General features: G+C 37.9%; 1 protein-coding gene across 1 annotated transcript in view; it reads right to left on the minus strand.

Annotated features, from left to right (window-relative positions):
* PTPRR (protein tyrosine phosphatase receptor type R) overlaps positions 1-13,556 on the minus strand; it is a 139,427-nt gene that overhangs the window by 59,863 nt on the left and 66,008 nt on the right. The window contains exons 3-4 of the mRNA XM_040063343.2: positions 8,437-8,550; positions 5,062-5,217 (exon numbers count right to left, since the gene is read on the minus strand). Coding sequence (XP_039919277.1) covers positions 5,062-5,217; positions 8,437-8,550 — 270 coding nt within the window. The remainder of the gene's footprint in view (positions 1-5,061; positions 5,218-8,436; positions 8,551-13,556) is intronic.

The raw sequence follows: 13,556 nt of genomic DNA on the forward strand, positions 1-13,556 counted from the left end.
TCTAGTTCTATGTGTGTTCAGGACATGTCTTTGCCTGATTTGTCTTTCTAACAATAATAGTCAAAGAATACTAACGTGCTGTAAAAAGGGTAAAAAATGTATACCACAACTTAAACTTACTTGACACACCATTTTGAAACACTTTCATAGTACCTTCTCCTACTCAAGGAAACCTCTCTCCAGGATATAATTGGTGGAGAGCAAAATCATTGCTTAAGCTGCTTCCTAATGACAGAAGAAGTTGTGAACTCCAGTAACTGAGTCATCTCACACCCATGATAAGGAATTGCTTTTCAAAACGTCAATGCTGCTCATTCAGAACTTTGTTCCTTTGTCTGGGAAAACTGATAAGAGGGATAGCAACTGCCACACTCACTACAAATTGCTGACACCCAGGAAAAAAGCTAATATGACGGCCAAATGCAAGGCAAAAATGAGAGGATTCTTGTCCTTCAGATGGTTTTTGAGGAATAGGCTGGAGGATACACTCAGACCGATTTCCAAAGATCTGCAGCTAATAAAGGTGGGGGAATATCAGAGCAGATGGAATGGCAAGGGAATTCCAGTAGCTCAGGGAGCATCAGATCCTAGAGCAAACAGGGAAGAAGGTATAATTTCCTTGTATTTCCATTCCTAATGACTCTACAATAAGGCAAATTTTTCAGGCAGGTTAATTTAAACTGTTCAAATTCAGCATAATTTAATGTTCAGAAGAATCAAATATATTCCTACAACGCCATTCACAAATTTTACTGAAGACTGCCTGCACACAAGGGTATCTGCTGAACTGGAACAAATGTGTTTTTTCTAAACTACTTTTTTTTTTTTTTTTTTTTTTTTTTAAATACACTGAAAATCCACTCTGGCTTTTCTGGTCTTATTATGGAAAAATAGCAAAGTATTTCTGCAAGCAAGTAAAATGAGCAGCCAGATTTTAATAATAAAAAGAGAGACATAGGCCTGAAGTAGTCACTGTAAAATCTGTGAGTGAAAGATTCTGCAGCAGTATCAGGACCTGCCAGAAAAGGTAAATTTTGAGTGGAAAACAGGTGAATTTGCAAATTGGGTCAGTTAACCCCAATTAGTCCCTTGGGTTGGAACACTAAGGAGAGCATAGCAAGCTGTAGTTCTGAGCTCAGAGGAAATCTTACAGGAAGCTGGGGGCAGAACTCAAGATCAAAAAGGGTTCATGGAAGTTCACAGTTAATAGCTTTGTTTTTTCTGCTATTTTAACTATGTTAGCTAAGGCACATTAGGAAATGCTGCCAAGAAATCACTTCCATCCCCAGTGAAAACATGTAGGAATGTGTGTGACCTCTCAGGCTCACAAGACACTGGATAATAGCCGCTTAGCCATGACTCCCATGAAGAAGTCTCCCCAAAAGCTCTACCTTAGGCACATGTGTGATGAAGTGCTGTGATTCCACATCCACTCTGGCAGTCTGCAGGGCTCCTGTTCCTGTTGGGTACTCTGGATGCAGCCATGCAGGTATTACACCACAGCTGCCTTGCCTGATCACAGGAGCATGTCCTTGTGCTCTGCTTTATTCCCAGGTGCCTCTGTCAAATCCAGGCTGTTGTAATTTCTAAGATAATGGTTTTGATCACTTGTCCTTACAGCAACTTACAGTTTCTGTATACTTTAAGTGCATGATTGCTTCCCTTGATTTCTTCTCTAATATGTTAATATCACATACTTCAAAGGCAACCCCTTTGTGCAAGGATGCTGAAATGCTACATTTTGGGATTGCGTAATACTGGTATGAACTCCAGAAATTTCTCCTTCAGTGACACATTTCCAGCTGGCAGTTAGCTTAGTTCTCAAAATGTAGTAAACCTTATTTTATTTACTGTAACTTCAGTTGTTTTTGTCATTCAAAACCACTTTAAGTTCTCTTCTAGTAAATTCTGAAATCCAGCAGTATTTTATTTCAATCCAAGCAATTCAAAGACATTAGAAAGCCAGGATTCCCACACCATAATAACACAGACTGTCTAAGTCGTTGAATTTAGTCCTACCATCAAGCACCAGTTTGGTACTTTGTTCTGGAGAAGTCTGCTCCTGACCTTGGTACATCACATGGAGCAGAACTCAATCTGAAATCGCACTTCAGGCACAAACCTCAGACCACAATAGAAGAGCAAATGCCACAACAACGAGATGCAATTGGAAAATCAAGGAGATATGAAAGGTATAGACATTGTCTTGGACCTCTAAAGTGGCAAGGACACCTTTAAATTTATACATTCCCAACGGTACATATCTCATTCTACACTAGGCAGTAAAACTACTCTGGTGGTTCCTACAATAAAAACACAGCAAAATTGCCTTTCAGCTACTGCAGAATAAGAAACTGGAATATAATCTTGACACAGGCAATTCACTTGAAAATAGATCAACGAGTGATCAATGCATCAGCAATGTGAACAAGCAAATAATTTCTGTAATGAATAGAAATGTAGTTCCAGGTACTGACATCTAATGGGACTTTTGCTGTTTATGGTATAGTATGGGCTGAAACTTTGAGCAGAGCAGTTTTCCATGTGGGTTTTCCTACATAATCCTGGTAAAATTTCTTCGGACAGGCCAATCTCCCACAGCATTAACCCTCTGGGGGTTTAGTTTACACTAAACTTGTCAAAAAGGATCAACCAAGCAATCTAAGGAGAGGTGTCTCACAGATAGTGTGAACTGCCTGTCAAACATAACTCCTTTTGTTTACTATAGAGAGCCAGCAGGCTTTCAAGCCTTAGGTAGCTCTTACTGAAATACAGCTGAAAAAGGAAACAAATTCCAGCTCTAACACCTCTGTGTCAGCCCCCCACCTAGAAAGATGACAGTAATGCTTCCTTTGTGCACAGTTACACTGAAAATGCACATACAATACTGGTTGTAAAGAGTAGAAAAGTAGTTTTTCTCTGAATATTTCTCTGAATATGTCTTCTTTCAGTAGAAGTGTACAATTTTAGCTCATGATTTAATCAGGATTGATAGCTCAGGAGTACACACACAGCATTTTACAGTGGGTAAAATCTTCATATTACTGTACCTTCCTTCAAAGGTTTGCCTGTTTTGTTTAAGTTTGCTGTTACTTTGTTTGGAACAATTTGTTCTTAGAGCAAGTGGAGGGAAACTAAGTGATTAGCAGCCGACTAAGTAAAGATTGTATGTTGCTGGTTTTTTAGATGTTGTTTTCTGTGTAGTCTTACACATGTTAACTATTTATTGAGATCCATAAAAAATACCTATTAGTATAAAGCTGCATTATTTTTCAGGATCAATGCCTTAGCTGTATTATCTGCTATCAACTGAAATATTAAAACAATCATTTGTGTCTCCAACAGTATTAGGAGTTAGAGATTGCACAGCTTTCATTCTAATAATCCTGTTCTAAATTATTATCTACTTTTTTTTTTTTTTTTTCCCCAGAAAGAAAATACAAGTATCTGAGCACTCCAGATTATTGAAATATAACTCAAGAGGAGCTTTTGAGTTCAATGCTTGGTTTTTTCCAGCATCACTTCATAGCTTGATGACATTTCTCTGTTCATCTGTTATTCATATAAGTTCTTGCCCCATGTCTACCCGAAGTGTTACTTGTAACTGAAGTACTAGGAATAGATAATTGTCTCTATCCCAACTGTCAGACTCATGTGCTTCAGATACAAAGGAAATTTTGACCTAAAGGAAGCTTCGCTCAGATTGCTGAAGGTGGTATAAAGACTTTATTTGACATTTGGAAAACACTGACTTGCTATGTTTCATATTAGAATAGCTAAAACTTGAGAATCTGAATTGTGATAGTGGCAGGTTGCTGTAGCAGAACATAAATGGGCCTTATTTTATATTTCATTTTTTTGTAACAAAGGCATCTAGATTCTTAGAATACTTAAATGAGCAAAACAATTTCTAATCAGTAGAAATACAGGTAGGCATAACAGCCCAATGGCTCAAACAGCAATGTCCCAAACAAAGCTTTGGATATAAAAAACCCAGGAACTTTTTACCCATGGAGGGAAACACAGCTCATCAAACTATTTCATTCTTTTGGACACAAATACCTGCTCTGCCAAACTGGGAGTTTCCACTGAAAATCTTAATTCTTGACAATAGGATTGAAGGGCCCTGAAGGCTCTGAACTGTATTCTGAGGGTCTTTATATGTACATAAGAGCTTCAGGTAAGACACTAAATAAAATGCAGGGTGATGTGACCATGCCCATGAGCTCACTGGCTTTTTATCCTTAAGGCTTTTGCTTTCTTTCATTTTCTGGGCACAGTTTAAATGGTTAGCCCAGAATTTGATGTCCATCTCACTGACAATATCTCAGACAAGATGTGGAGATGACAATGTAATCTCTGCTTTGAAATGGATTTTTTTTTTCAAAAAAAATGGATGAAGTCATACAAATAATAGCTTCAAGTTTTATTTTTACCCTCTTTTTGGAGCACATAAGGAAAATAAATCTCTTGCCAATCCTGAAAATAAAAAGAAGCATGAGTGTAATATACAGATTCAGTTTTTCGAAATCATGTCAGACAAAAGTTACATGGGTAGTAATGGTGATACCTAATATCTGCATTCCATTTGTCTCTCTGTTGAAATTGTTATATCTTCCTACCCCCATCCATAGACTGGAATTCCTTATGTCCACTTCCTTTAAGGCAATTAGTGCCTTCTTAGGATCTAAACTCTGATTTCAATGCTCATCTGTGCAATGAGGACCCAGATATTAAAGAGTAAATTAATAAATAAATAATAAATAGTGCTAATAAAACACTACTAAAGTAATTTAACAGAGCTAGTTGGATAGGGCTCAGCAATCTGGTCAAGTGGAAGGTGCAAAAGTCCATGGTGAAGGGGTCGGAACTAGGTGATTTTTAAAGTCCTTTCCAAGCCACACTATTCTAGGATCCTATGATAATTGCCTTATAGTAGTGATGTTCTCTTAACCTATACATTTTCTGCCTCATGCTCAAGAACCTCATCTGGATAACTACCAAGGATGTAAGTGCCTAATCTATATCAAAATAATACGGGTTAGAAAATTGATAACCAACCTCAGGGGAGACCTCTGTTATTCCAAACTGGGATAAACTCTGATGCAGAATGTTGATATTGAGGGAACGCAGCACTTCTTCAGATGGGAGCGCCTCAGAAATTCCTGGCTTCCTGTTCAGTGGGGACACAAACAATTCCACACAGTTCTTCTTCCCCTAGGGGGGGGAAAAAAAAAAATCATAGGAGGGGTCTGACATTAGATAATCTCTTCTGTCTGTAGATTAGATAATCTCTTCTGTCTGTAGATTAGATAATCTCTTCTGTCTATAATTCCAAAGACAAAAGCATGGAATATAAAGGTTGCGACCTGCTCTGTGAAGACAGCATACTTTTTTACTGTCTCTGTAAATCCCAGCAGACTGTGGAAGGAAATGCAAATCCTAAACGTCGGCATGTGTGCTTTATCTCAATCAATACTGACAAGGCAGACTTTTCCTGACTCTAGTATCATTAAACAATCAATGAAACACAGTGATAGATGGAGCCATGGGATGGGGTCAATGGCAATGTACCAGCAGGGATTTTAGCAGATAGTTCATCTGAGCTGAGCTGAAATAGGAATGCTTAGCATAATGCTGTGATATTTGGACATTACTTTCTAGCCCCTTGTCAAAACATTGCAGACACATATCACAATAAAGTCCTTTTAGTTGACTGCAGTGGAACTTAATATGGTCCAACAAAATTAAAGGACCAGGGAAGTTTTGTTAACACTTAATGGGTAACCTGATCATGTCCACGCCCCTATCTATTCATTCTTTCCCTGGTGTCTTTGATGCAGTCCTGGTAGCCTAAGAGCTTCTGTATTAGAAATGTCAGTGATGCCCACTCTGTCTTAAGGCAGCAAAAGGAAAGGGAGTTTCTCTGTTGTCATAGACTTGAACAGCACATGAAACAGCTCTGATGTTCAAACAGGATGTAGAATCCCTGGCTCTGGAGACAGGGCTATAGCCAACAGAGCTGACACTGTGGAGTAGAGTCCAGATCTGAGGGACTCTGTACACATAGTTAGACATGGAGCTGCTCCTTGCATTGCTGCCTAGGCAGGCAAGAACCTCACCAGTCTGGTCATTTGCTATTCATCACTATGGGACGGTAGAGATCCGTTCAAACTGGGATAATCCTGATTTCCCCAGCCTCCTCCCCATCGTCTTGAATGTGCATCATTATTTCTACTGAAGTGAAGAAAAAGACATATTTTGCTATTCTTAAAATACCTTTGCATAAAATACTCTTTGCATAAAATACTCCTTGCATTCAAAATAGAGCTGACAAAAAAAGGAACTCTTTCAAACATGTTTGCCCTAAATTTATCCTCTGTGCTCTCAAATGTGCTGCTGGTCCATCTGCTCAATAAGAATGGTAAGGACGCTGACTACCAGTGGGAGCTGAAGAAACTGATTTGAAGCTGTGATTGTACTCAGTCTCTGACTTGGGAAGGGGACTGCTGCTGTGTGCAGGTCACAGGCACCATGCAAGGCTTGGTGGGTATGCAGCATTCCCGGTGTTTTGTGCCTCCTCTGTTTGTGGGTTTATCTAGCCCATTAAAGAATCTTTATGAGGGGAGGATGTACTGGAAAGGTTAAGGAGACCCTGGAAATATTGAGTTAATATTTCCTGGCACACTGTGTGTTGTTACATGTAAGAGGTTAGCAGGCTGTCTGCTCCCCCTGTGCCATCTACATGCTGGCTTCCAGACTCTGGATCACCTCTGAGAGCCACTCACTTGGGAGTGAGTCACCTCACCTCACTTCAGTTGTCTGCCTCTGAAAGTCAGCAGAGAGGGACTGTCATCTTTGAGAATTATTTAATCCTTCCTAATATAATTGGTACAGATCTCAATGCCTCTTCTCCTGCAGTTACCATCCCCTCTACTGCTTTTACAGGGAGCCTAGACAAGTAGTTTACACTACATCAAAACAAGACAAGATGAATTTTGATGTGCTCTGCTTGCTTGCCAGTACTCAGTGTGAGGAACTGTCTCGTATTAGAAAGATGAAAAGTGGGAATAATGTCTTCTAAGATGTATTTGTCTTCCTTGTGAATTTTGACTATGTGCGATTTTTAGAGCGAATAGGGGAGAACTTTTCTTGCTTTCTTGTATCACTGAAATATTGACTCACAGAAGAACTTTTACAGGTGTTGAAAAGGCTAATTAAACAATAGTACTTAATGCATTCTGGGCTATATGCAGGTGCAAAATGACATTACCTCTTCCATTAAATCATAAATGATAGGAGAAAGCAAAAAGCAGTGGAGCCAGTAGGAAAATAAACATCATATTTCTTGTGTTAATTTACATAATTTCTAAAGCGCATAGTAAGAAAGCTACTAGGGAATTCAGAGTTGAAATACGCATCTCAGACTCTAAAACATTTTTCATTTAATTGTGCTTTTTTCTAAATATGTCTTTAAACCTTTCATTCTAGTCAATGTATGGGACAAATGAAATTTAGCATTGCTTGTCACGAATGAGTGAGATTCTGAAGAATATGAAAAGGGCTGCAGTGCATTCCTATTGATCTTTCTCACTGTATTTTTTGTGAGATCTTTTCTCACAGAGACATTACTTGAAGGAGTTTTATAATCCTTTTTGATGTATACAATCCTATCAAGCTTTCAAGGCAGAAAATACTTTTATGCTGAACCTGTCAGTTTTCTTCCCTAATATTCAACCTGCACGTGGAATAAAAAAACTCTTCTTCCCTCTGCAAAGTGAATTGAAGGCTAGCAATACACACATGGTGTTGGGTTTTCTTGCTTCATGGTACAATTGTCATAAAAAGACAACAGTGTTAAGTATGCACACACAAAAAAAATGTACAATGACAGTTGATTTAAAAAAGTACTTTCTGCTAGAAGCAAATTTATCACCATCTTTTGCCAATAGGAATCGTAGTCCACAAGATCATTTCTGAGGATAAATAATTATAGCAGCATAACAAAGCATGAATATTAATATTGTAGATGACATTTAATTTACTAATGGAAAGTCTGAGGATAAATTGTGAAGATGCCTTTGAAAGGATGAATCACATATTTTTTGAGCAATATTCAACCTTTGAGAAACAAAACATTGATAAGGTGTGAACGTGAAAAAGAACTGCATTGGAATGAAAACTAAGGGATAAGCAACCTTATGAATAGGACAAAAAGATTTATCTGGTTTAGCTGAGAAAGGTGTCTTTTCAAAGGAAAATTGAATGGATTTTTTAATGGGGATCTATTTTTCTGCAGTGCAGTTGAAGAAATGGAATAATAAGCATTTTTTTCTGTCCTACTTAATTGCACTCTTCCATAGAGACAGGAAAATGAATTTAAGAGAATTTAAATAAACAGATACATTTTAATACACACAGTCTTTCGGTACTCACAATGAGTCTGTTGATATGAACTTGCTGAGGTAACAGTCCCAGTGCTGCTGCCACTCCTTGGCGAAATATCTGAAGCAATGTGATATTCAGCTTGTTTACATCCATTTGCAGTGTCTGAAAAACAAAATCAGTTCCAGTGAACTCCCTGCCCTAGTTCTCAAGATGACAGATCTCTGGGGCTTTTCACTAATTGTTGTTGGGTTTTTTTCTTGTAACAATAATCTGTGTAATCTATGTGCATCACCATACATAATAAATCCAAAGGTACATTTATGTACTTTAAATAGTATTCATTAGCAAAGTACCACCTTTACCCAAGTACCCTCAGAATGGGTTCCAGATGGTTTTGGCTTAACTCCTTGGACAAGTCACAGTGTTAAAGACAACACAATTACTATCTTAGAAATGAAAGGCAAGCATTAAACATAAATGCATCCTTAAAGAATGAGATGTTGAGTTTGCACAGTGAAGATTATTTTGAAGTATTGTCTTAGCATATTTCCCTGAAGGTGAAGAATGAGTCAAACATAGTGAAATCATACAATTTTAATTCTGATTAGCAGTTTCTGAGATCAGAAATGAAACATTCTGAATGCATTCCCCATGCTTGAATTTCCTAAATCTTCCTCATGCAAGTCAGAGGATGAGACAAACTATAGCACTGAAGCATTTTCTTTCCTTGTGTTAGAATTATAGTGAAATTTAGAAGTTTCCTCAAAGTTCAGATCCGTTTTGTGGGGTCAGTGGAACTTTACCTAAGAAATAATTTAGGCTCAAATCTTCTGTGTCCAAAAAGACCCAGATACTGGGTCTTCACATGATGCCTGGAAGACAGTACTTCTCTGCGGTACTTTGGGGTTTGCTGCTTCACTTTCATATCCCTTTTGCAGACAATATGTAGTGGAGAAGACAGGAAAGATTACTATGTCAGACAGCGAGAGGATTCCAATGCTTCTGGCAACCTCTGACTTAGGAAGTTACTAAGTTCTGCCTGAGCCAGTTGACTTGAGATAAAAAAGATTTTTATTTTAAGTTTCCTGTTTAGAGCCATGGGTCAGCTTGCTGCTCTTAGGAACCAAGCAGGTAGTCCTCCTTCTTAACCAGAGCTGCATAAAGGGAATTAAATATCCGTGGGTCATATATCACACTGGGAATATGGTTATGGTTCAGAAAGAAAGGAAACATTTATCGCTAAGAAAAACATCACACATTTTGAGTGTTGTTCTTTATCAGTATTTATAACCTATAATGTAAAATCATAAAATATTTGCTTTCCTTTTCCACAACTGATTTGATTTTTCTGTCAGTACTGAGTGTTTTTCTCTCTTTTCGTCCCTTTTTCTCATTTTTTTTACACTACAGGGATTGTCAGGTCTTGATGCATGATGCATGAGATCTGCTCTTACCACACAATTCAGTCAGAAGTGTTATAAGATTCTTCCACTTAAAATACCCTTTCTATTTTCGCATTTCCAAAATGTAAAATCTTCTTCTCCTTGCTTCTTCTTGAATTACACAGACATCCTCAGTGGTTACAAAACTGCTCCAACTTAATCAGTGAAACAGAGAGATGTCTTGAGAGCGGACATGTGGAGGTCTAACAGATGTGAGCACTTTTTCCTCTTGACCTCAGACTCACTCATGGAACACCTGACAAGAATTGGTTTGGAGCTTTGAAGCTGTCACTACACTGAGAGAACCTGGTCTGAAGACCATGAGTAAATGAGAAAGGGAGTTGCTGCTGAAATAAAAAGATTGTCATGAGGGTCCCCAAAGATCCGTTAGGATGGCATCGAGTGTCCAAGCTGGTGACACTGAGTTACGGATCATGCTGTTACTGAGCAAAATTAGCAGGCATAAAATCAAAATACATTCATTTAAACATAATTCAGCCAGGTATCACATTATAACATATTAATAGAGATATTGTTAAATAGTGTGTTAAGACCTCACTGATAATGAGGAAATGAAACAGCCAGAAAAACATCTAGCTTCAGAGGAAATAGAAGATCTTAAAGAGCCTGTAAGGAGGTAATAAATTCTCATAGATTTAGAATGCTGGGATTATGGTTCATCATATCCAGGGACAGTAAAATGTGGTGAAATTCCATTATCTTCAGGAGTGTCACATTTCCGCCTACCAGGTCTGAATTCAGTCCACTGTGTCCTTTTAACAAATATTCATCCAAGACTGCAGTGTGTGTGTGTGTCTGTAATAGCTGCATTGTCCTTCATGGTCCTGGGGGAAGCCTGAAGACCCCAGCTCTCTGTCAGTCTGGCATCAGCCCGCTTAAAAATCTCACCTGGCCTTGCACAGAGATTACAGGACCCTTTTAGAAAACTTTCTAAGTGGATGGGAAGAAATTTGTTCTTAAACCTTATCTCAGGATGCATCTTCTGTGGCTATAAAGCTTTTTGGGGTGTTATTTTTGTGGTTTCTATTTGTTTGTTTGGTAGGTTGGTTAGTTTTTTGGCAGTTTTTTGTGACTTTTCATCCCAAAAAACCCCAAGAAATATCTGAGGAAGAAGCATCTCACATTGATTACAAGAACCTTGCTTTGCTGTCCACTGAAAGGATCTGCCTCTGCCTTTCTGCTGTCAGTGTGAATCTTAGTTCCTTGGCAATTATAGCAAAAAATTAAGTAAGAGTATTATAGGTAGCCTTTTTCTTCTTCAGACAGTACAAGGGAGTGCATTTGACTCTTCCTGTCAAAAGGAAAGTAAGCAATCCAGAATCTGTCACTTTAGGAATGGAGTTTCTAACTCAATCAGTGAAAGGTAATTTACATAAATGCTTAATGGAATCCCAAGAGCACCTACTTTAGAGTGAGGAGAACATCACAAATGTGCTCTGTGCTCTCTATTATCCTTCTTTTGGCATTGTATTCATAAAAGCATAAAGCTGAAGGGGACTAGATTGGAGATGTATCAATTCATTATACTGTGGCAAACTCTGGCCGCTTATGGTAAATGACAGGAACAGGACAAGATTGCAGTTTTTTCCCAAGTTCCTTCTGACAAGACCACAGCTAATTTATGTCTATTCAGCACAGGCAATGGATCTTCTCAATAACAACACACTATCAGACTGGTCTGGGATGGAGGCAACACTTCTGAAGGTGACTGAAATTTAAGTCTGACCTGAGAGTCTGGTGTAAAATTGCCTTTCCGCAAATACTTAAGTATAACAATTTTAGTTGAGAAAAGGTAGTCAGAGAAAAAGAAAAAAAGAAAAAGAAAACAACGTATTCAGAAAAGAGAAAGAAAAAAAAGGCTTAAATGCTACTATAAGAAAATTTTCAAAACATTATTAAAATTTAAATATTTTAATATTATTGTGGCATTCTGATGGCATGCCTAGATACTGATTTGACTATATTGCACAAAGGTAAGAGATTAGGCTAGGAAACTGCTAATGGATGAAGAACAAATGCAATAATACCTGTACTTAGACAAACAATATTAAGTGTCATTATTAAGAGAATGACTCCTAAAATGGAAACCTGACCAGCCATTTACAGGTTATAATTACAAAAATGAAATCTTTGAGTTCTAATAGCGCCTGTAAAAAAAAAGTAAAATTAAAAAGTAATCCACCTAAATAAATAAAACAAAGCGTTAACATAGATACACAAGTTATGTCTTACTGTGTTCCTCTAGCTGCTCCTTTTCTTTGGAAAAGAAAGGGCTGAAACATCCCAGTAAAACAGCGCTAATCCTTTACCTTTGCTCATCTGCAGTGTTTATCATGGATCGCAACCACCTCCCCAAGGAGGTTATAATTTTGAATCAGGTGCCTCTGTTGGCAATAGCGACTTGTTGAGCCCAGAGGCAAACACCCTGGATGGCTCATTTTCCTGAGCAATTAGTGACCTGGATATTGCAACTGTGGTGACAGTTTCTAGGTTTCTCTGATCCAAGAAAAAAAGGTAGTTTGAAGTGAATGAGTTTTGTGCTTGTAGTGGAAAACTTGGGAAGACAGAGTTCCAGAAAGAGAAACAGCTCAGAAACCCACCAAAGTTCATTCACAAACATGAATGAACCCCTGACATTTTATAGGAGCTTTTTAATAAAGATCTTCATGTTAAAGGGACCAAAAAAAAAAAGAAAAAAAAGGAAAAAAAAATAATAAAAAATCCCAACATGAAAGGGAATGTGTAACACAGAGTCTGAAATAATATTTTTAGGATATTACAGTAAACCATAATTTGCCAGGTCAAGCTCTGCTTCTCAAGAAAAATTCAGAGAAGCATCTCTTTCTTACATCTTCCTTATCATCAATCATATCTTTTCTGCAATAAGCATCAAATATACGATTCCATCTCTATGCATTGTTGCTCCCACCAAAACTCCTGATCCTACCACCACAGATGTTTTCCCAAACTACCAGCTAAACTGATTATGCAGAACAAAAATAATCAAGGATAAAGAAGATTAAAGGTGAAAGTATACATCTTAACAACACTTTTATGAAAAAAAGCTGAAAAATAAATCAACAAATTATACATGCTAGGAATTTACATACTTAAGGGGCATTGGGTAGTGAGTTCTATTTTGTGCTAAAACAAAAACAAACACCCTTATTTAGTTAAACCAAACAAGTGAGAAAGCTCAGAAAAGGGTTTTCTTACCTGCCTGTGCTCTGGTAATTTATATATGTCTTTTAAAAATCAACAAAAATGTTATAAAATGGGAGGGTTTTGTGCACTAAATCAAATATTGCACTATGGCCAAGCTGTGGGTCCCTCTATCTGAGCACCCCGATCTGCTGCCTGCACAGTGAAGTGTCTCCAGTTCATTAGTGTCACAGTGCTTCATCCTGTCACCTCCATCAGACAGCCTCAGCTGTATAACCAAAAGGTATTATGTAAATACATAAGGATGTATTTATCGGGAAGGAAGGTGAAAGTGTTTCAGATTTATTTGTAGAATTTTGGTGCAGAACTACAACAAATATGGCAAAAACCCCCTGTGAAAATACCTGCATTTTCTTTCTTTTTCTCCCCCTAAATATATTAGACTTTCCTTCCTGTCACTGTTCAATATTTGAGATTGCATTGGGCTGTACTGGGCATCAGGTGAGCCCCTTCGGCTGTCTCAGGTGCCTGATTACACTCCCA

This window comes from Hirundo rustica, chromosome 4 (genome assembly GCF_015227805.2).
Source record: "Hirundo rustica isolate bHirRus1 chromosome 4, bHirRus1.pri.v3, whole genome shotgun sequence".
NCBI lineage: Eukaryota > Metazoa > Chordata > Aves > Passeriformes > Hirundinidae > Hirundo > Hirundo rustica.